This window comes from Engystomops pustulosus, chromosome 3 (assembly GCF_040894005.1).
Source record: "Engystomops pustulosus chromosome 3, aEngPut4.maternal, whole genome shotgun sequence".
In the NCBI taxonomy this organism is placed as follows: Eukaryota; Metazoa; Chordata; class Amphibia; order Anura; family Leptodactylidae; genus Engystomops; species Engystomops pustulosus.
In genome coordinates, this window is record NC_092413.1 from 76,321,188 (window position 1) to 76,346,618 (window position 25,431).

The 25,431-nt window shown below is 42.1% G+C and overlaps 1 protein-coding gene across 1 annotated transcript in view; it reads right to left on the minus strand.

The window, feature by feature from the left end:
- The window catches only part of FMN2 (formin 2), a 280,120-nt gene that overhangs the window by 156,550 nt on the left and 98,139 nt on the right, over positions 1–25,431 (minus strand). Inside the window, exon 7 of the mRNA XM_072141131.1 lies at positions 16,717–16,804. Within this exon, the coding sequence (XP_071997232.1) occupies positions 16,717–16,804 (88 nt within the window). The remainder of the gene's footprint in view (positions 1–16,716; positions 16,805–25,431) is intronic.

The window sequence follows — 25,431 nt, forward strand, 5'->3', positions numbered from 1 at the left end:
ATGTGATGTAAGTAGGTGCTGCAAAATGATAAGTGCAAGTAGGGGGCCCAAAAAGAAACCTGTAAGGGGTCCAGGGTAGAAAATGCCAAATAGAAAAGTGAAATGCTGTAGTGTAGTGCAGTGAGTATATATATAAATGCCCATGGTGTGAAGGAGGTGTTAAGAATGCCAATTATCATGGAAATATCAGTGTGGATGTGGGAAATGGAGGAAGACTGGGGCGCTGGTGGAACAAACAATTATTAAATGTTAGTTGTATATTTACTTTTTATAATGGCCGGTAAACAGCAGTTCCTCATTCAGGCCGAAGGGAGCAATAGTATTCAGGGTATAGATCCATTTTGATTCGCTGCGTAATAATTGATAAGTGATGTTTCCTCCCCTGATGTTTTGGGTGATTTTTTCCAGACCAGTGATCCGTAGATCCCGGGCGCGACCCCCATGGAATTGCAAGAAATGCAAAGCCACCGAGGTAAGAGTTTTGCCTCTTTGTTGGTCCACTGCAGCCATATTGATCGTCGAAATGTGTTGCTGACATCTTCTACGTAATTCTTGTGTCGTTTGTCCGACATAGAGCTTAGGACAGGGACAAGACAACACATAAATAACATCCTTTGTCTTGCAATGTATAAAGTCGTGGATTTTGTACTTACCCAGATTGATGGGGTCCATGAATTCCGTTGTGCGTATTACATGTGGGCAGATCGAACAATCCCTGCAAGGAAAGGAGCCCTGCACTCGTGTTCCCCGTCCAAGAGAAGTAGTCGGACGCTGGAAGTGACTTCTGGTGAGTTCATCCTTCAGATTTTTTGCTCGTCTAGCTGTCATCTGTGGTTTGTCTGTAAGAAAAGGCAAAAGCCTATCGTCGCTTTTTAGAATATTCCAGTTTCTGTCCAAAATCCTGTATATGTCCGACCATTGGTTGTTATACATGGTAATTAGTCTGGGTTTTGCGTCTGTCAGCCTGGTCTTTGCCTGTAGTAACTCAGAGCGTTCACTATCTCTGGCTCGGATGTAAGCCCTAGAGATGGTCCTACGTGGATAACCCCTGTCAACGAAACGAGTGGTAAGGTCGCCAGCAGAACGTTTGAAATCAGCATCATTGGTGCAATTGCGTCTTACCCGCAAAAATTGTCCCGTTGGGATTCCGTTTCGCAGATGAAGAGGGTGAAAGCTTGAGAAATGAAGGAGGTTGTTGGTAGCCATCTTCTTCCGGAATAACGAGGTAGTAAGGCCAGGAGGTGAGTACTTGATATTGATATCCAGAAAATCCACTTCACTGTCGGAAAAATGTGATGTTAATTTGATATGCCAGGGATTGCAGTTCAGTCGATCGATAAAAGTGCGACAATCATCTATGATACCTGTCCAGATAATGAGGATATCATCGATATAACGAAACCACCCTGCCACAAAGTTGACAAAGTCCAGACAGCGATATACAACATTTTCTTCCCACCATCCTAGGAATAAATTCGCATAGGATGGAGCACATTTGGCTCCCATCGCTGTCCCGGAAGTTTGTTTGTAAAAGGCCCTGTCGAAGACAAAATAGTTTTGGTGTAACACCAAATATAATAGATCCAGGAGAAAAGAATCATGTCTCCTGTCCGCTGACCATTCTTTGTCGAGAAAATAAGTAACCGCCTCAAGGCCTACCTGGTGTTCGATAATGGTGTATAAGGATTCCACGTCGAGGGTCACCAGCAAAATCGGATTCACTGTGTGAAAATCATTAATCCTTTGCATTAGATGGGTGGTATCTCGGACAAACGAAGTTAATCTGGAAACCAACGGTTGTAAAAAGAAGTCCAAGTAAGTACAGAGTTTCTCATTAAGGCTGCCCATCCCCGAGACTATAGGTCGGCCCGGAGGCTTTGTCAATGATTTGTGCACCTTAGGTAAAAGATAAAAGGTGGGAATAATTGGTCTTTGAGTTGTCAAGAAATCTGCCTCCGTCTTGTTCAAAATGCCCGCCCTTAGTGCAGCCAAAATCAGTCGATCAATTTTGTCCTTGAAGATTTTCGTAGGGTCTGAGGGAAGAACAGCATAGAAACAGGTATTACCCAACTGGCGCTTAGCCTCTTCCAAATAAAAAGTGAGGGGCCAGATCACAATATTTCCCCCTTTATCAGCCTCCTTTATGAGGAAGGAGGTTTGTTGTTTGAGGCCTCGAAGGGCCATATTTTCTCGACAAAGAATGGTCAGCGGACAGGAGACATGATTCTTTTCTCCTGGATCTATTATATTTGGTGTTACACCAAAACTATTTTGTCTTCGACAGGGCCTTTTACAAACAAACTTCCGGGACAGCGATGGGAGCCAAATGTGCTCCATCCTATGCGAATTTATTCCTAGGATGGTGGGAAGAAAATGTTGTATATCGCTGTCTGGACTTTATCAACTTTGTGGCAGGGTGGTTTCGTTATATCGATGATATCCTCATTATCTGGACAGGTACCATAGATGATTGTCGCACTTTTATCGATCGACTGAACTGCAATCCCTGGCATATCAAATTAACATCACATTTTTCCGACAGTGAAGTGGATTTTCTGGATATCAATATCAAGTACTCACCTCCTGGCCTTACTACCTCGTTATTTCGGAAGAAGACGGCTACCAACAACCTCCTTCATTTCTCAAGCTTTCACCCTCTTCATCTGCGAAACGGAATCCCAACGGGACAATTTTTGCGGGTAAGACGCAATTGCACCAATGATGCTGATTTCAAACGTTCTGCTGGCGACCTTACCACTCGTTTCGTTGACAGGGGTTATCCACGTAGGACCATCTCTAGGGCTTACATCCGAGCCAGAGATAGTGAACGCTCTGAGTTACTACAGGCAAAGACCAGGCTGACAGACGCAAAACCCAGACTAATTACCATGTATAACAACCAATGGTCGGACATATACAGGATTTTGGACAGAAACTGGAATATTCTAAAAAGCGACGATAGGCTTTTGCCTTTTCTTACAGACAAACCACAGATGACAGCTAGACGAGCAAAAAATCTGAAGGATGAACTCACCAGAAGTCACTTCCAGCGTCCGACTACTTCTCTTGGACGGGGAACACGAGTGCAGGGCTCCTTTCCTTGCAGGGATTGTTCGATCTGCCCACATGTAATACGCACAACGGAATTCATGGACCCCATCAATCTGGGTAAGTACAAAATCCACGACTTTATACATTGCAAGACAAAGGATGTTATTTATGTGTTGTCTTGTCCCTGTCCTAAGCTCTATGTCGGACAAACGACACAAGAATTACGTAGAAGATGTCAGCAACACATTTCGACGATCAATATGGCTGCAGTGGACCAACAAAGAGGCAAAACTCTTACCTCGGTGGCTTTGCATTTCTTGCAATTCCATGGGGGTCGCGCCCGGGATCTACGGATCACTGGTCTGGAAAAAATCACCCAAAACATCAGGGGAGGAAACATCACTTATCAATTATTACGCAGCGAATCAAAATGGATCTATACCCTGAATACTATTGCTCCCTTCGGCCTGAATGAGGAACTGCTGTTTACCGGCCATTATAAAAAGTAAATATACAACTAACATTTAATAATTGTTTGTTCCACCAGCGCCCCAGTCTTCCTCCATTTCCCACATCCACACTGATATTTCCATGATAATTGGCATTCTTAACACCTCCTTCACACCATGGGCATTTATATATATACTCACTGCACTACACTACAGCATTTCACTTTTCTATTTGGCATTTTCTACCCTGGACCCCTTACAGGTTTCTTTTTGGGCCCCCTACTTGCACTTATCATTTTGCAGCACCTACTTACATCACATTATTCTCTTTTGGTTCACAACTGTCTTGTTGTTTTTGTTTTTTGTGCTTTCTAACCATATACTTTTTAAGCTTTAGATACCTTGGATATTACAGCACGGGGACGATTTCTTTTCTGGTGGACCAAAAAAAACCCCGAACATCGTATAAGAATACAAGTTCCTCCATGAATGACACATTCACACCTGGATCTTACTTGGAACCTTGTCTCCTCGGCTCTCCATTATGGCCCGTTTTCTATTCCTGGCGTTTACTCATATCATCTCAGATTTCCATGTGCTGTTCTGTCTGTCCAACCTTAATATATATTTTCTACCCCAGTCGGACATATTCTCATGTCCCTTTGTCCTGTTCTGCTCATCCACTTGTACTGTACTTTTTGTATTCTGGAGTCTTATATATACTCTATGTGATCGCGATTTTTACCATATACCTTTACTTTATATCATGTTTTTGATCTTTCACTTATGGTCATTGTCCCTTTGGTGCCCTGATGCGACTCAGGCTACTCTGCCGCCTGTATATACTTACGTTATTTGTCAGTTTGTTTCGACCTTACAGACTTCCTCCCTCTGGTCAGTGTGGCCTCGGAGCCCTGGCGCGTTTGAGCTCACTCCGCTGCTCACGCACATCCATATTACCTACTTTCCTCTGAATACTTATGTTTACTTGCGTCGTTGGTTATTATACTAAACAATATATCATATTGTTACGCTTTGTACTCTTGACTTATTTATTTTTATTATATCGGCTTTTTGATCAATTTTTGGTACCCTCTAGGCACCATTTGTTAGTTTATATTTGCGCCGCTATTTAGGTCGTCACTAGGCATATTGTTTATCAAATAAATCTCTTAATTTATTATTCGCACTATTGCCAATCTCTATTTATATTTATATTTGTATTACACTTTGGCACTTTATCTTGCTTATTCTACCTTGATATTCAAATTATTGACATCCATTTGCACTTCTCTACATATAATCTACAGCACCAGATATCAATACTGCTTTCACCATTGTGGCGCCGTTTCACTATATATGTATAAATATTTTTTCTTAAATATTTTTTCTTTTTTTATTTTTTTATATATTTTTTCTTTTTCTTAGTTTCAACTGAGCCCCTCCAGGTATTAATATTATTGATTGTAATCCAACCAATGATATGGATGACACCGTTACTTGTCATCCCCTAATGTGTGTTTTCTCACACGCACTTTATTTAAGTTAATACATTACGTTTCTTCTATACACTTTCTTGTGATATACGCCGCTATTTTTTAATGTATTGACTCCCATATTTGCGCCGTTTCTCAACGTGCTTTGAATTCGTCTATAAGTTTACTCACGTTACTATGGTTTCCTCACTTCTTCCCTCACTCTGTATTGGCTTACATTGAACGGGGCGTGCCACGAGTGTTACGCATACCCCGCCTACTCCCTCGACCACATGATCTTTGTACACAGTGACGTACTTCCGGCTTCAACCGGAAATGACGCCCTGTTGTTGCTGACGCGTCGGCTCCACGGCTGAGTCGCATCAGGGGCCTTTCTAGGGCTTTTTAAGGACACATAGACCACTCTATCATTATCCCCTGACGAAGCCCGCTAGACGGGCGATACGCGTGGGGTCTCTCCTCCTCCCCTGGCTTATACCTACGGTAATGTAGTCTCACCTTTTACATGAGATTGTGGCCTTTTTCTATCGACTAACTACCTTTTGCATGAGATTGTGGCTTTTTTATTACTGACAAATTTGCACTATATTGATATTACATACTTTTCTACTGACAAGTCTACCTCATCTGTTTATCACCTGTTTGATAAGTCCACCTCATTTGCCATGTATTCTTTCGGGGAGTGTTGTGATTGTATACCCTCTTCTCTAGGGTTTTTAAATGCTTTTATATTGTTCTGCCTTCTTTGTGATTAATAAAATATTTTTCATATGTACACATCTGCTTTTCTCCTTCTTAGTATGTATATTTTATAAGTGTAACGCCGGACAAAAACTTTTTTGGTCTCTGTGACAATTGGATTTAAAAAATCTTGGGTTGTCATAAGAAGCAAGATTAACAATAAAGCTCAATTGAAGACACCTTTCATAACCATTATAGCTGTTTACAGTAGCTTAAGGCTAAGTAAATTACCAAAATCCAGAGGTTCGTTTGTAACTAGGGGTCGTATGTAAGTCGGGTGTTCTTAAGTAGGGGACCGCCTGTATAAAACTATGATAATGAGGCTCCGTCGCTTCTATGCTGGGCTCGGCACTTTTCCTATCACATTAAGTATGCACTGCTTCAGAGAATTATGTTATTACTGTGTTGTGCCTGACAGGCAGAAGTAATCAATTTCTGCACCATCCCCCAGATGCTGTGTATGAGTGATCCAAGTCAGGTTGATTAGTCCTGGCTGGACTGTTCAGAAAGCTTTGTGTAACATGCAGGCTGAAGGTAATTCAGCTTTCCCAAGATCCTGAATGTTTTAATTGTTTTTTCAGCAAAACCACTCAGTTCAGGGATTAAACAAGATATGTTTAGTGTAGCTGCAGCATTCTCAAGGTATGTTTGGTTCATAATGCATGAAATCAAATGGTAGATTTCCTTTAAAACAAATGACGACTAGCAAATGTGGGAAGTAATTCCAACTTTTATCTTTTATTTTCATATTTTGTATATGTATAAAATATAGATATCTGTGATATTTATACACAGGCTACTTTTTTGTAATCTGTATTTTACTGTTGTCACTTAGGCTATGCACCTAGGCAACGCACCTCAGCACTTTCACCACTACGCATATTTTTATGAATTTGCCTGCTGCTCCATCCTCCTTGGCCGTGGGCGCACGTTCCCGACTCCTAGGGCACGCACACACCAGCTTCTGAAGATTTAAAGGGCCATCGCACCATTAATTGGCCCTGGCCATTCACAGGTATACTATATAACCCTGCCTCTTCCTGTGACCCCTGCCAGATCTTTGTGCCTAGAGCCCTAGAGAAAGCTGTGTTTATGTCTTGTGCTGTTTCTGTGAATTCCCGTTAAGACCCCGGTTCCGTTTCTGAATTCACTCCTTTGCCGCCTGCCCTGACCTGTTCCTACGACACAGACTCCAATCCTGTGCTGCCCGTCCTGACCTCCTGCCTGTCCCCAACTACGAGATTGCCTGCCGTTTCTGTACCTCGACCTTGGATGCTACTGCGGACAAGTCACGCCTGTGGAACGACCTACTGGTACCACGCCGCATCAAGTCCAACCCGCTTTGCGGCAGCCTCTGGTGAAAACCGGGTGCCACTTAGTCTCCGTTCCCAGGTAGTGGCTTGTGTCATTGTCCGCAGTGGTTCAGAGGATCCACAACCTCTAATCCTGACAGTGTCTCATTACCCCCAGGAAGAAGGCTGGAGTAGCTGAAATGTGCGTTGGGGCAGGCACTGTATATGAGATAGCACAGGTAACTTATACATCATTTCCATATGGCATGTTGGCTATGGTAATTTCTAATACTTTTATAACAGTTTTTAGATACTTTGTGCTTTTATTTACAAGATTTTGTACAGTCAACAGTAGTTACATTTACTTATACTGATACCATAGGTGCCCTCAGTGCTGTACTGTTTCCATATATGAATTTATGAATTTTATTGTGATTTTGTTTACATAAATAAAGATACAAGTTTTTTTATTGTGTATTTTGGTGACAGCTTCATTTTTTTTCTGTTGGGCTTAACTATTTATAAGGAAGAGTAATTCCTGTGTACTATACGTATACATATGTGCCATTTTTTCTATGTTGGTTTAGTGTCCAATTCCTTTATTCTTTTGTCCATATTATTCTTTTCCTTTTATTAGCCATCCTCAGATATGGCTTTTTCTTTACCACTCTGCCCTGAAGTCCAGCATCCTGGAGTTGCCTTTTCACTGTAGAGGTTGACGCTGGAGTTTCGCTGGTGCTATTTAATGAAGCCAGGGCCCCATCAGCCATGAGGCTGGATGAAAATCTTGTTTCAGGCGGCAGATATCAGATGCGGCAGAATGGCAGCCTGGATTATTTAGGAGGCAGCCCATGACTTGATCTATCAGGCAGCAGAACTCCCTGTTGGCTGCTCTCTGCTCCCCTCTGCACAGGTCATACACTATTTAGTTAGTGTAGAAATATGTAATATGCTACTCTGGCCTCTAGGGGTCTGACTACTTCTGGGCGTATACAGTAAAGCATGTAGCAACTTGTTGGTAGACAGACACTAGTTTTGTGACATGTGTAATGGCAGCTTATGGAATAAAGAGCCTGAGACCAACCACTGTCTGTGAAGCCTATAAAGGAGAGACAACTAACAGAACAGTTAGGACCCTTTTAGCTATCAGCCAATTAAGCCCTCAAGCCACCATGATGTTCCCCAACATCATGGGCAGCAGTGCATAAAGACACTTCATGACTTCTGTCCGTCACGCTTAAAAATCGCAGGGTAACGGGATCAAAGATCCTGTAGTTTCTGAGATCCAAGGCTCTGAGCAACATATCAGGGAAGGAATAGATCTCCTCATTTTCCTTCACAGAGAAAGGAGATCAGATGCCTACAGTGACCCTTGATGCATTATGAACCAAACATACCTTTAGAATGCTGTAGCTACACTGATGCAGGTTCATATCTTGGCTAATCCCTGAGCTGAGTGGCTTTGCTGAAAAAAACTATTGTAGCATTCAGGACCTTTGGGAAGCTGGGTCAGCATGTAACACATTACTTGTAGAAATTCCACTGCACTCCTGTTTCAGTATTTGATGGTGCCAAAATAGGGTCCCAACCCCGTATGCAAGTAAGGATATGGAAGATGGAACTCAATCCAATCCAATCCACATTACACATGGGAGCTTGGAATTACAAATGGCTGCTAAGTAAAAAATTACTAAGCATGACTAGTCAAGCACTAATCAACCTGAGCTGGATCACCCATACATAGCAGCTGGGGTGCAGCATTTTATTATTCATGAAAAAAACTGCAGGAGATGATGCAGAGATCAGAGAGAAACTCTCCTGCTATGAGAAGCGGGAAAGCAAGCGCCAGAGCAGGCATAGAAGCCCCAGAGCTTCATTATCATAATGTTATATCTGTTTCATCAGCAAAACTACTCAGCACAGGGATTAACCAAGATATGATCCTGCATTAGTGTAGCTACATTAGTCTCAAGTAGAGATGAGCGAACATACTCGTCCGAGCTTGATGCTCGTTCGAGCATTAGCGTACTCGAAACTGCTCGTTGCTCGGATGAATATTTCACCAGCTCGAGAAAATGGCATCTACCGCTGTATTGATTTTTGGCGGCCAAATAGCAGTGGTTGGCTGGCCTGATCAGGTCATATTTTGTTGTTGGTCGGTGGCAGCGGAAGTGGGCGGAAACTTGGGGGAAAAGGGGAGGCACCTTTAATTGTACTGGGCTTTAAATGTATCAACATGTGCTTGTACTGTAGCACTACTGTCTATCCGTAGGCACTACTGTCTATCCGAGTGGATCACTGAATTTTTGTACATGCATTGAATAAAACAAATCCTTGGTGTTTGGAGCCTGGCTGGACCGCAAATTCTTTATTTTTTGGCCATTGCTGTACCCCAGCAGAAGGGTGGCCCGTGCCAAACTCGACACCGGAGGGGGAGGTGAGCTGGCATTATCTTTTTCTTACTACCTGATCAGGTGACCCTGGAATAGACTAGCCCCTGCCCGCATCATTTTCTGTCTGGATGCCATTAGGGAGAGAGGTGTTATATTAGCTTACTGTTAGGCAGGAGTGAGTCCAACAGCCCTCGTTAGGGCTAGAATATTTTTTTTTTCTTTGCTTGTGGCTGGGCTTGCTGGCACTAGTAATGCAGCTAGTACCATATTGTGACGAATTTGCAGGGAGACTTGCGAACGTTCTATTTTGCTCTTAGTGACACACATATCCATCTCAAACACCTAAGTGGGACAATTTATTGGGAGTTTGATTGAATTAGGCACAGTCTGATGATTTTTTTTTTTCAAAACATTTCAAGAAGTCCAGCACAGATGCTGCCCAGTATCCAGAGTTTACCAGCAGCACAGAGCGATTGTAGACTGCCAGATGTCAACTTCCACCAGAACTGGTAGTCAGGTCAGTCAGCTTCCTCAAGTCTACAATATGTGAAACCCAAGGGAAGACAGGAGATTCGGCGCTCAGGGATTCTCGAGGATTCAACGAAAATTAGCTCAATAGGAGCATTGTTTTATTTTACAAATAAATATTGTAAAATAAAACAATGCTCCTATTGAGCTAATTTTCGTTGAATCCTCGAGAATCCCTGAGCGCCGAATCTCCTGTCTTCCCTTGGGTTCCACATATCGACTTCCATCAGCCCCGGGATCTGGTCCGGACACTGATGCACTACAGGAGACCACTGGCTGCCAGCTATACATCTTACATACGCATAAGCATATGTAAATAGGTGAGTGTCCTACCCACCTACCTTTTCCTTTTTCCTACCAAAACCATCTTCACGAGGTAGCGCATTCTCTTCTCTTCTTTCCCACCACACACCAATCGGATCTAAAACCCCCGACAACGAGTGTGAAACCCTTCCAGCCCCAAGCATCAAGTCTACAATGAGGAGTGGACGTGGATGTCTGATATCTGTCAGGTGCTGAGTAACTTTGAGGAGTCAACACAGATGGTCAGTGGCGATGCCGCCATCATCAGCCTCACCATCCCGCTGCTTGGCCTGCTGAAAAACTCTCTGGTCAGCATGAAGTCGGAAGCTTTGCGCTCGTGACAAGAGACGGGGGAAGAAGATTCCCTTGTTGATAGCCAAAGCACCCTCAGGTCTGTTTCTCAGCGCATATCGGATGAGGTGGAGGAGGATGAGGAGGAAGAGGAGGAGAATGTTGGTGAGACAGAAGAGGGGACCATTGCTCAGTCCTTCACTGTTCAGCGTGTATGGGCAGAAGAAGAGGAGTTGGAGGAGTTGGAGGAGGAGAAATTGGACAGTCAGGAAATGGACAGTGAGGGGAGTGAATTCTTGCGCGTTGGGACTCTGGCGCATATGGCAGATTTCATGCTAGGCTGCCTATCCCGTGACCCTCGCGTTCAAAGAATTTATTCCAGCACCGATTACTGGACCCTCGCGTTCAAAGAATTTATTCCAGGTCCACTCTCCTGGACCCACGGTACAAGCAAAATCTTTCCACTCTCATCCCTGGAGAGGAAAGGAGTGTGAGAATGCATGAATACCAGCAGGCCCTGGTGCACAAGCTGAAACAGTATTTCCCTTCTGACAGCGCTAGCGGCAGAGGGCGTACTTCTGCGGGACAAGTAGCGAGGGAGAGTAGGCAAGCAGGCAGCTTGTCCAGCACTGGCAGGGGTATGCTTTACAAGGCCTTTGCCAGTTTTATGTCACCCCAGCAAGACACTGTCACCTGTCCCCGGTCTCGGCAGAGTAGGGCTTATCTTTACAGAAAGATGGTGAGGGAGTACGTAGCTGACCATACCATCGTCCTAAATGATCACACAGCTCCCTACAACTACTGGGTTTCAAAGCTGGACATGTGGCACGAACTGGCGTGTACGCCTTGAAGGTTCTTGCCTGCCCTGCCGCTAGCGTGTTGTCTGAGCGGGTTTTCAGTGCAGCTGGTGGCATCGTCACCGATAAGCATACATGCCTGTTGACTGACAGCGCTGACAGGCTGAAGCTTATCAAGATGAATAAAGCCTGGATTTCTCAGGATTTCCATTTTCCACCAGGTGAAAGAAGCTCAACCTGAATAATGTATGCACTCCTCCTTCTCTTCCTCTTTGTACACTAAAACTGGCTATTTTTTGCCGGGGCCAACTGGCTCTAGCTATAGTATAGATGGCCACCTACCCGGTCCTCTGTTTTAAACAATTTTTGGGAGTGCCACATACAGGTACTCTATGTATTTAATTTTTCTGGAGGGCCACCTACCCGGTCCACTGGTTTGAAAACTTTTTTTGGACTGCCACATACAGGCATTCAATCTATTTAATTTTTCTGGAGGACCACCTACCTGCTCCTCTGGTTTAAAAACTTTTTTGGACTGCCACATACAGGCACTATCCAAATTTAATTTTCTCCATAGCAGCCTCCACACGTTGTCTCCATTGCTACCTCCACACATCATCTCCATAGCTGCCTCCAAAAGTCGTCCATATAACTGCCTCCATACATCGTCCCCTTAGGAAACGAGCTGTGTCAGGCAGAACTTTGGGTTGTTTTCATGGCTTCCACATCAAACTTGTTAACTTTGTCGCCACCCTGCTGTGTTATCCACAAAATATACTGCCAAACTTTTATCATTGACCGATATTATTTCATTAAAGTGTTTCAAAATTATTACAATTAAAATCTGACACGTCAGATTGAAAAATTTTGCTGCGTCCATAAAGTCAAAATAGGCTTAGTCCTTAAGGGTATTCCCATTTGGGCATTCACATTTTATTTAATTCATTTTCCATATGTAAACATTCCTTCAATTGGATGTTATTAAAAAAAATGTTCCTGCATGAAGATAATTTCTCATACATGTAACCATGTTGTCCCTTAGAGCTTCCTTGGATATGACCACCTCTGCACTCTGGCAGCGGTGGCAAGACTTGCATTATTGAGCCCTGTCTGACAACCGGTTTCTGCGATCATAACCACAGGACGGCTGTAGGATATGCAGTAACTTGAGGACTTTTCATATACAAAAACGTTTTGTATCTTTGTGCAATCACTCCAGCAGAGGTGGTCGTATCCAAGGACACAGTCTTGTTTCTAAGGGACCAAATGACTGCATTTATGAGAAATTATCTTTACACCGGTAAATTTTTTATAACAACATCCGATTGCAGAAATGTTTATATGTATGGCAGATTAATGAAATTGAATGTAAATGCCCAGATGAGAATCACTCGTTAGGAATTTAACTGGCAGTAGAAGGTTATGTGAACTTTTCCTGTCCCGAGTGAAAGAGAAGAGCTTTTAGGGGTATCAAGCCCTGTGTCATAGCAGGAGCCAGGCAGGGGCTCCTTTATATTCTACTGGGGAACAGTAAGGACAACAGTAAGGACAAATAACCTCCACCACATTGTGCTGTGTTTCTTTTGTCTGCCTGCCTCTGTGTCCATATCCTAGCATGTTGGCTAGTGATGTTTTTAACTTTGTTGAAATAAACCTTTTTGGAATACTTTTTTAAGAAGTCGTTTACCCTTGGACTTTCTTGTATGGCTGCCGGATTCCCGACCTTTTTTCCTTCGTTTTCCTTTCATCATGAAGCATATCACTGTGGACTGCCGGACCAGTGAGTGGGAACGTTCCGTGCACCTGGCCTGATCTCACGCCGAGCACAAGCTGCTGCTACATTTGGGTGAGCCGATACCACTACTTTTTTCTCTCTTTTTTCTCTTCAGTAAGGACAAATAGCTGCCACTTATTCTACCCCTGTTCATCCTCTCTTCAGAGCCCTCCTCCCCCTTCATGTTCAAGCAGGATATTACTGCCGGTCAGGTCAGAGAAGAAGGGGGAGCAGGATGATGGTGTCAGTGCTGCACCTCGGGTCTTGGAGTGAGCTGTATCCTCCACCTCCTGGAGAGGGAGAAAATACTGATCTCAGTAGTTAAACAATTGATAAATTTGGGTATGTGTGTGAGTGATTGTCTATATACAAAGAGTCTGTAAATGAACATTTAAGAAGGCATGTGTATACAGTTTTGTGGGGGGCTCCATTTGAATTTTCACCTCAGGCAGCAAAAAGGCTAGAATCGGCCCTTAATGAAGCTGCTCCAGTTTCTGAAACTAGAGACTCTAGTGTACTTGTCTTGTTGCTAAGTTGTGCAGCAGGGTCTCCCACTTTTCTTTCTACTCTGGTTAGAGCCGGTTTGTGCTCTCCTCTGAAGGGAGTAGTACACATCACTGTAGGAAATCTTCAGTTTCTTGTCAATTTGTCACATGGAATGGCCTTCATTTCTAAGAACAAGAATAGACTGTCGATCATCACATGAAAGTTCTATTTTTTTGGCCATTTTGAAAGTTTTATAGAACAAACAAATGTGATGCTCCAGATGGCTCAAAGGAAGGTCAGTGTTATAGCTCCTCTAATCAACTGTTTTCAGCAGTGCTAGCATACTTGAGCAAGACAAGGGATTTCAAGGGTTTTCTAAACATCCATTAGTCTTCTTATACAGTTAGCAAACACAATGGGGCTCATTTGTTAAGGGTCGCACTGCTCACTTTTGTCGTACTGTGTACCTTTTTCGGGCATTACACGGCTTGCACAGGTATTAAGTGTCTGTCCTACCAGTATACATTGCACAACCTAGCACCTATTGGCTCCAATAGTCCACACAAAGACGCCACACAATGTTGAGGCATTGGTCAATAACAAGTGCATCAACTTCTGTGGGATTATCTTCTCCACACTTGTCCTCAGTCGAAAGTGTAGAATCCTCCACCTCAATCCCCTTCAAAGTATGAAAGCAATTTCCAGCAACAAGTCATGGACCAGTCAGTCATTCTGTATAATGATTCTCCTAGATGGGATTTCATGGCCCATCTAACTGCCCCTGCCCCAGTAGCAGAAATAGATTTCCAACATTTCCAAGAACTTTTATTGGAGGATGAGCGTGTGGGCGGTGGGCTGTCAGAGACCTATGATGACAATGAAACACAACCGACAATGGCTGAAATTTGCAGAAGGAGGGCAGCGGAGAGGGCTCATTGGTAGAAGACATGAAGGGTGAAGATAAGGTCCTAGACGCGACATGTGTAGAAAGCAATAATACTGCGGAATATGAGGCGGTAACCAGGAAGCCACAGGCAGCTGGTAGAACAGGCAAAAGAGAGGGGCAAAGGCACAGTGGTCGGCCCATAGCCACTTTGTTGACTTCTACTCCTTGCGCACAGGAACACAGGAAGCAAAGGCTTAGGGTGTCTGTAGCTTTGCATTTTTTTTCTGAGAATTTTTTTTAACAAAATACAGAACACGTATCATTTGCACACTGTGCCACAGTCCATAAAGCATGTCCAAAGCCTCAACATTCTGAGCACCTCATGTATGACCGGACACCTAGCATTTACAAATTGCTGGCCTGTGAAATGCTCTCATACAGGCTGGTAGAGATGAACAGCTTTAAAGATCTGATGGTGGCTGGGAACTTCATACTGTGGAACAGCCGCCATCAGATCTTTAAAGCTGTTTCCGAAAGGCAGTCCCAGCCCTGCACCAGCAAGATGTGGACAAAATCAGATGTGCACTATTAGTCCCTAGGTGCACCTAACAATTGACATGTGGACCAGTAAGCACAGACAGGGATGTTACATCTCCTGGGTTAATGTAGTGGTGGCTGCTCCCAAGGAAGGAGGTGCTCTGGAAGTGGGAAAGGGCCCTGATAAAACACATCTAACTAGACAAAAGACCACACACCACCAGGGAGCCGAGGATGGGGAAATAGGAGCAGACAGATGAGTGGTTGTTGCCATTGAACCTTAACCCTCGCAACAATGGAAGGAACCTTGTGCAGCATTGTGTCGAGCTAAGTTGATGCACATCCCATTTATTGCGCATTGGTGCAAAGGTTCTTGGCTATCTATACAGACCTGCCAAAGTTGGTGTGAGCAGGTGTGTGACATGTATATCAAGTTGCTGCTCGCCTATCAACACTGCAGAGGAACTTTGGCCTGCCAATCCACCACCTCATATGTGGTGTACCAAGTACGAGGAATTCTACTTTACATATGCTGGAAGGGTGTGTAAGCAGCAGCAAACAATTGTTGAATTCCAGCTCTAGAATGCTCATTTGAGTGAAAGTAGTGACCAGCAGGACTTCACCACCAATGACTGGGCCTCCATGAGGGACATTTGTTTACTGCTGCACTTTTTCCAATATGCCACCATTACAGTCAGTTACGATGAAGCCATCAGCTCTACGAAGCATACAAGAAGCATACTATCAAACTTTAAAAACAGATTATGAAGCTTTGACCACACTGGTGACAACAGCTTTTAATCCCCCTCTCTCAGCAATACTTGCTACACACATTGCTCTGAAGAAGGAGATGGTGCATCTACAAAACGCGTCATCAATAAAGCAACATTTAAACCAATATTTATGAAGTGTGCACACCTTTCCTGAATGATTACCACCAAGCTAGCGCGGTTCTAGTCACCCCTCCCCGGTCTCCTCAAGTACTAACCACCGAGTGCAGCGTACATACGGTTTCTAACTGTTGGGCAGCTCCTCCTGGATATTTAATAAAAGGCATGAACCTAGCCTTTTATTCGATATCCCCCCACCCTAATAGTGATAAATAGGGGTCTCCACCATTTGATTGTGTTTTACTTACCTTAGAGAACCGTGATCTCACTTTTGTATTGCCTGATACTAATTTTCAACCATTTTACAATCATCTAGCCCTTACTATCCCCGTTACAGCCATTTTGGGGTTTTAAAATTAAGATCCCCACTTACTTCAATGGGGTCCGTGTTCGTCCCGAAGTTCAGCCAGAAGTCTAGATCCCAAAATGAATTTTTTCCTGAAATTTGATGAGCCTGTAAAACCCGAATTTTGAGCAACTTGCTCATCCCTAGTGATCGATTAAGGTCCAACTAGACAAGTGCTTATCACTGCTCCTTTTACTTCTATTGAATTTATGGGACAAGTATACCTTGTCAAACTCAACACTGCATTCACAGGGTTCAACATTCTTTTCATACCAAACTTCTTTTTTAATAAGTTGTACCCACTTCCACTTTTAGGATCTTTGATGGAGTTTTTAAAAAATTAAAACTAGCATTTAAATGAAATAGTGAATGAGTGTTTTTGCTTCAAAAACTGCATGCAAAGTCCTGGAAATTTCTTAAATTCTAAACTAAAATTTTACTAAAAGATTTACTTACCATGTTGAATATCTTTCATGTCTAAATGAAGACTAGACATTAATATTCCTACTGCTTGTGATCTTTTATTGCTCAATAGTTTGACAACCTATAAAGAACAGAAAAAATATCATATAATATAATTAGTATATAAGGTTGGAAAAAGACACAAGTAAATGCTAATTGTTGTTCCCAAGAAAGGCATCTGGGCATTTTTTAAACATATACAAAATATCTGCCACGTCGGAGGAGCAAACACATATGGTTGGTAATGCAGGATTAACATTCGATACATATTATACAAAAATACCATTAAACTCAGTAGTGCACATCTGAGTCTTGTAATAATTAGGGCCAAGACTTGAATTGAAGAATCTTACTGTCCAAATGTCGATGCAATAAACTGTTGTTATCAATTCTAGCAGTCAATATAGGAAGTTGCAAAAGTACACATACAAACCTAGTTGTTCATTATTTATAACATACACTTATACAAAACACAAAATCTACCACCAGATATGCTGATTGTAGACTTTCCACAGTAGCGGCACTTGTTTTTATATTCATTCTTGATCCCAAGAAAATAAACTTATAAAAATCTCCAAACTTTGTCACCGGAGCGACTTCTGGCTCCGGCCGCTCATAAATTATGCATACCCGCAATTTCTATATTCATTTCTAGTCTTCTGGCTGTCCCGCTAAGGTAACCAGCATGACACTGTGGACAGTCATGAGTAACTCTGGTGGTATATGTCCTTTAGGTATTTATGAAGTATACAGAAGCCAGCAGGTCGTGTGAGAATGAAATCCACATGACCCTGTGACATTGAAACCACACTGAAAGAAGTGAGCTGTCTCTGGCTGGGAGCGATGTGCTGTAACATCGTTGCTTCACATCGCTCCAGCCAGAGACAGTCAGCTGACTTTCTAGGATTCGCCTACCAGGAACTGGGAGGCTTGCATACAGAGGCACCGCCGCTCTGCAGATAGCTGTTCCTGCAAGGCAAGCTGACTGTCCCTGCTACACATCGCTCCCAGTTCCAGGTTGACACAGTCCACTCAGCGCCCGGGAGTGTATATTTTTTACATACATTTTTACTGTCAGTGATAGATACTGTCAACTCGTGGGGGCCAACCCTGAAAGAATCTATAATCTGTCCCTAACGCTGCATCGTGTGCCATAGCAAATTTCATTTTCCTGTTCTCTGATATCCCTAAATAAACTCCTAAATAAGTGTGTCCAGTGGAAGTCACCAACTTAGAAGAAAACAAGAGACCCAGGGTCACTTGTAAGGAACTTAGGTGAATGTGTCTACTGTATCACTACTAGTTGTGTAAGTCAAAATCTAATAGAAAAATACACCATCCGTGTAGTTTAGAAATATTTCCTGCACTTTAGGGATTCAATACAAAATAAGTATAAAAGTAACTTTACCACATATATCTTCAGATGTATGTCTATACACAGAATACTTGGATGGACCGGGCTGTATACCATTGCATGCGGGTCCCTCGTCCCGGAGGAGCCTGTACAGCTATCCTGTCTTTACAGGGGCAATAGCTGAGGCTGTGGTGTACATCGGCTACCATTTACCTGGCACATGAGATCGCTCCTACATCTCCTACCTGCAGAACCTTGTTGTTCATCAACCCTGCGTACCTTACCATCGGACGCTTAGATCGCCTCCTGAATAGGCCACAGCCCAGGTAAGAGTCTGTACAGCTATCTTGTCCTTACAGGGGTAGTAACTCAGGATGTGTTGTACATCGGCCACCATGTACCTGGCAGTTGAGATCGCCTTTCGCATAAGCCACAGCCAGGTAAGAGCCTGTACAGCTACCCTGTCCTTACAGGAGTAATAATTCAGGCTGTGGTGTTTATTGACCAGCATATACCTGCCCCTGCATCTCTCCTGGATCGCTGCTGCTGGTATTAACCATTTGTTGATCTGGATGGAGGCAGCACATTGTATCATTGAGTAAATTCCAGGCTGTATACCAGGCCAACAAAAAAATTGCGTGGTGCTGCACCTTCCCTCTTATGAGCTGTCCTTAACGGTCCTAGATGGATCCAGCAAACATCCACTATTCAATAATCCAGTAGAAGAAACTCTTTTGTGACCGGAGCTCAAAAACGAAAAAGAAGATCAATGCAGGTTTCCTCCTTATTTGTGCACCAAACACAAGGGATCACTTTCAGGGATAAGTCACCATTCAGACCAGAAACCGTCAATATTTTCACTCCTGTCCTAGTCTCCTCCACTCACTGCATATAAGAGACATATCCAGACATAGTGTAGACAGTTTCAAATTTTTAAAACTTTTATTTCCAGTTCTACTCACATATGTAGATAAAAAATGCGCATATCACAAATGACTCCACGAGGACGCCAATCCTTGGGCAAGGATTGGCGTCCTCGTGGAGTCATTTGTGATATGCGCATTTTTTATCTACATATGTGAGTAGAACTGGAAATAAAAGTTTTAAAAATTTGAAACTGTCTACACTATGTCTGGATATGTCTCTTATGTATACCAGGCCACTGGTCTCTCATCCTGAAGAACCTTGATACACCTGTGATATATGTTATACGGTTTTTTAACCAGTTTTCTCCTGCTAGAGATCTCTGCATATTTTACAGTTTTTACACTGTTACCACTTGCTGTACAGAGATTTCCGCATGCCACACCCTGATATCACCTGACCCTGCTATCACTTACAGTACAGGGAGTGCTACATTTCAGCTCCTGGGATATAGATTGTGAGCACCCGGTTGGCCTGGGCTCCTGTCCTGGACATTCTGGTGTTTCTTCTGGACATGTCAGCAATTGCTATGCATTGGTGCAAATTAAATTTATATTCACCCGTTGCAGTCATAATATCATTAAACCTCACAGCAGGTCTCAGCTGCCAGATAACCTCTGCACTCTGCAAGACAAGGTGAGCTGAATGCATCCCTTGCTATGTATCCCTGCTGAATGTTCAGGTCTAATGACTATCCCTGCTGAATGCTCAAGTCTCCTATGTATCCCTGCTGAATGCTCAGGTCTCCTATGTATCCCTGCTGAATGCTAAGGTCTAATGTCTACCTTGCTGAATGCATAGATCTTCATTGCTGATGTTTATCTGCAAGTCACTCCAGTGCCCTGTCCCCAGAGTCTGTGAGCTCTGCTTGACTTAGAATTATCTTACCAGTATTAAATGTGCATAATCTGTGATCTTCACACTGTGAATTTACTAACCATTTTTCTCTGGTATGTAATGAGCATGCACTCATCCTCTGGTATGTAATGAGCATGCACTCGGCTTCTGGTAAGTAATGAGCATGGCCTGTCTGTTATAAACTGTACCCACGGCCACTGTCTGATGAAATGTGCAGGTGTCTTTAATCTGTATAAGATAAATAATGTAATAATGATACAGAGCAGACTGATACCAGAATCTCTAAATTCTGCTCATATGTATGTTCTCCATACTCTGCGCTAGATGGAGAGTGATCTTCTTATATCCAGGTAGCAGAACTCCTCATACAGTTATGTGAACTGCATATGGCTTGTATGTGCACATATTTACCTCATACATGTGTCCTTCATGTTTTGACTAGACATCCTCTCCTGAGCGGCTGTCACAGACCCCTATGAGAGGTGGAAAGAGGAGGAAATCTAGGCAGAGGTTATGTCCTCACCCATTGCCTATTGAGAATGAGTCTAATATCTATTCTGCTGTGTTTACCCAGGATACAGATCCAGATATCCACACAGATCCCAGGCCAAAGCCTTCCTATGATGGATTATCTCATAGGAGATGTCTCCTTTTATTCTAGATCTCCAGACATCCTCTACTGCAGATTCTGTCTAATAGAAATATTAAATCTGATGACCCAGACCAGATATTCCTTCTAAAGAAGGAGAATGTAACCACCAGTGGAATCCATTAAAGATACTGAAGGGAAACAACAGCGAAAAGATGATTCTATTTTCCAGTCACTGACAATGACGTCTTCCCTACTCACCCAGTCATGTCTCTTTATTTTCAGCGTGGATGGACCACACCTGATAATGGCATTAGAGGTCCAGTGACCAAGGTGAAATGCTACAGTCACGTCATTAAAGGTTCCATACCTGGGACTGGTTACTCCCATGGAACTTCTGAATCTTCAACTTCCAATTATTCTATACACATTAAAGAAGAATAATGAAAGTCTATAATGTATTTTTGGAAATATTTCCCCTGACTTCAGCTAACAAGAGTTAGTGAGTGACAAGAGCACTGGCCAAAAGCCTGTTACCATAGATGTGATTGAAGGAGCAAATCTGAAGTGAAGGAACCAGTCCCAATAATTCATAGCAAGGAAATGCTGGATTCTTCATCCTCATACATTAACCAAAGGGATATCTCTTTCTGAGGCTGAAGTTCCATTTAGGACATATCTACAATCATAAGTCGTGGAACCCTCAAGAGAAGATATTGGGGCACATTTACTTACCCAGTCTGCAGGAGATCCCGAAAGTGAATTGTCCGACGACAATGCACTGTGCCGCGATTCAAGGAGATAGTGCGGTCGATTTGCTGAATGTGGCGCTTCCCCGATCAGGTCCGCTGGAGTTCACCATCTTCCTCCTGGTGTATGTAAGTGCATGGCTTGCAACACAATTTTTAAGTTAAATCCCTCAGTTTTTCCGAATCCATTGGATCGTACGACGGCCCACCCCCTGATTTGTGTCGCATGAAAGCCAGAATCCTATGGCCAGAATCCTTTGCGCCAAAATCCTATGGCGTGCGACACAATCCCCTTTCAAATGCGCCGCAAATTGGAAATAGTCGGAATATCCCACATTTGTGTGTTCCGCGGATCCTTAGTAAATGAGCCCCATTGTCCTCTATTCATCGGGAGCTGTAGCCAATTAGACCAGCGTTACAGTACTTCTATCTTATCTTATCTTTTTCTATTCTAATACATCTATCTCGTCTGCAGCAATCACAATGTCGGGACACATTGTACTTCATGTTGGTTAAGAAATTTAAGCAATATGTTTAGTATTTATTCATGAAATAAATGGAAATTTGGCGTAAATTTTGAAAAAAACAATTTTCCAAATTCTAAATTTTCTACTTTTGACCAAAAAACTTGATAACTAAAATTTCCCATAGGTCTGCATTAACTTGGCATAATTTCTCAAACATCCTTTCCTCTTTTAAGGATGTTAGGAGACTTATAACTTCAGGTGCGATATTTTTCCAATTTTTCCCATGTATATGGGAAATTTATAAGGCCTACGTCATGGAAACCCCCCACAGATTACACCCTTTTAGAAACTGCACCCCTCAAAATATTCAAAACAACCTTTGAGAAGTTTGTTAACCCTCTGAGCATTTCATGAGGGTGAGAAATAAATGAAAGTGAAATTACAGAAATGTAATTTTATCTTAAATTATATTAATTGAACACTAAAATTTGCACCTTCACAATGGGCTTAAAAGGAAAAAGCATTTTACAACGTTTAGTGCAATTTCTCCAGAGTATACCAATATCCATTTTGTCACTGTACGCTGCTGTACGGGCACAGGGGAAGGGAAAGAGCATTGTTTTGTTTTCGGAGGACAAATATGGCTGAAAAAGTTTTCATGCGTGAGGATGCATTTAGAGAGCCCTAGTGGTACAAAACAGAGAAAAGCCCCAACAAGTAACACCTTTTTGGAAAGTACACACCTTGGAGAATTTAGCAAGATGTAAAACGTGTATTTTGCCCTAAAAAGAAAAAAGTCGAAAATTTTCATATAAAGGTCATTTTTACCCCTAATTTATTATAGCCACAAGGGATAAAAAACATAATAACCCCCAAAAATGTTTAAACCTATTTCTCCTGAATGTAGAAGTACCCCACATGTGTATATAAAATGTTGTAGGGGCGCATAGTAGAAGGAAAGACGGCTGTTTGCCTTTTAGAAGCCAAGTGACCTTCCTATAAAGGTCACTTTTAACCCTAATTTTTGTAAGCCACAATGGGTAAAATATGAAATAACCCCGAAAATGTGTAAAACGACTTAGAATTACCCCACATGTGCATATAAAATGTTGTTTGGGCGCACAGTAGAGGAAAAGAAGGAAAAGTGACCCTAATTGTTGAATATGCACCCCTTTGTAGAATTTAGCATGGCATAATATGTGGTATAGTGAAATACACATGGTGAAATGAGCATTTAGAATATACAGGTGGTTTCCAAATATGATGTGCAATGGAGCCCTCGATTGAAATTGCAATTATTTCTGGAAATTTCAGTGCCCATTATATGACGCCTGTTATATGGTGTCCATTATGTGACGCCCATTAAGTGGTGCACATTTTGTAACGCCCGTTATGTGGTGCCCATTATATGACGCTCGTTATGTGGTGCCCATTATGTGATGCCCATTATGTGGTGACCATTATGTGACTTCCAGTTCATGCCACTATGAAATATCTGCTCCCTGGTAAGGGAGCCATGTTTCCTGATGCGAGAAAGACCCCACATGTGATCCTAAACGCTAGCCAGAAAATATAGCAGGGCTCTGGAATGATAAAGCACTTGGCATATAAATAAATAATAATAAATAAAGAACTTGGAGAATTCTAAAGGAGTGTGTCCTAACAAATCCAGAGACTTGAAGGGGAAATAGAAAACCTAAATAAAAAACATAAAACCCACAATTGACTAGTTTGCAAACAACATCCCGCACTGAAATAATCGAGGGGTATGGTCTTCAATTTGACCTAACAGTTGTTACAATAATTCCTTTTACCGAAATTAATTCACAACAAAGGTTGGTTGTAAATTGTAAATGCATGGTGTATAAGGAGGTGGAATATACCAGGGGACAACAAAAATGTTGTCACTCTGGAGGTCTCTTAGTAGTATGTAGTGTTCATCCTAACACCTCTTTTGGAACAGACTCTTTTCTGAGTCCTTCCATTAGAAGAAGCGGAATTTACCGGGAAAATGCTGTTGTGGCAAAATAGGAGGACATCTAATACAGAGGTACTGGGGCCCTGTGCTTCTTGTGCATATATTAGTTTCCTACTATCTGCCTCTTAAAAATGGAGAAAAGTTACCTGCAGGACCTGCAAATTGGAACAGTTGTACACCATCATCTGTATAATGTACACAGACAATTGTATCCACTGTATATCTGCAATTGCATCTGCTGTGTAAAGAGGAAATGACGTCCGGACTTGGGTGTAACTGCCCATGTCAGTCATCTTTTCTTTTAAATATGGTTGTGCATTGAGCAAAATGTTACCATGATTAAGGGAGACTGTTCTCCTGAAATGCGTTGGTTTTTGCTATGGAAAACCAATGGAAAATGGAAATTTTTAATCTAAATGAAATAAAGAAGAATGGATTTTCACTACTGATGCTGAGCTATTCCTTGCATTTGAATTTCACTATGTGTGTCCATGGCCAGCGGACTAGGCTTTCTTGCATCTCAGAGGAGTGGAGACTGGATTATAGACTACACGTCCAGGTGTGTGAGCCCTTATACCTGTTTCCCTTTCATTACTTTGAGCATTGTGCTCCCACAGGACTTTTGCTATATATTTGCCTTATAACGCTTGCTTGTGTTATATCTTGGAGGGCAAAGTGCAATAAAATGATCTGACATTGTCCATTTCTCCATGGAACTTTTCTTGAAGTGTGATTCTCATTTAATTATCCTTCTTCATATTGAACTGTGTTCACATTGGACGCTTTTCTCAACATGGCAGATGTGGTGTCAAATGATTCTGATATGAATAATGTATTTAATACGGACTTAGTAGCACGTTTTTTTAAACTTACAAAGATGTTTAATGACCGGACAAATGAAGAAATAAATGTTTGTAGAACTGAATTAATGAAACTAGAAAAAATGCTGTTATCGGAACAGAGGATCTTGTGGGACCATCATACCCTTAAAAAATATATTGAAAAGAGCATGATCCCACGTGGACTTCGTCTAAGAAAAATGCCAACTTTCATATATTCCGATGAATTTAAAAACTCGTGGTTTACTATCTTGAGCGAATGCTCTATGAAACTAATGCATCTTATTGTGGAACATGAGGAAATAAAAATGGAAGAACTAAAACTTAATATACAAGATTTAAGACAAAATGTGGGAAAACGCTCAGGCAATGCAGAGTATAATGATCTAAACTCCAATATCATGAAAAATCTTCAACATCTGGAGCAAACGATCATGGAGATATTAATGATTATACCACAAATACAGTATATGAATGGAAAAGAAAAGAACAGAGGGGACGTTTAAGATCTATTTTGAGGAAATCCAGGGAAAAACATGTATCCTTTACATCAGAGTTGGAGACTCAAATTGGACTCAAATGTTGATTTATCCAATAATGATAATGCTAGTAAAAAGAATAAGAAACAACAAAAAAAATAAACAGGCATCAAAAAATGGAGGAGAGGTGGCAGAAGATGGAGGAGGTCGAAGGTATACCACGAGTAAAACTGCTATTCAATCAAACCAAGCCCAAACAACTTAAATATGGACTGTGTGAACAATATCATAAACTTGTCTGCCACGGTTTTAAATGAATATCAGATAGAAGTTCTAGACAACAGCTTGGGGTTTGTTCCCAATAATACACCTTGATGGATTTAAATAAATTTATTAGGTTATTAACCATAAAAAGACATTTTTTTGACGAGAAATGTGCAAGCAATAATATGCAGGTTGAGGTGTCAAACAT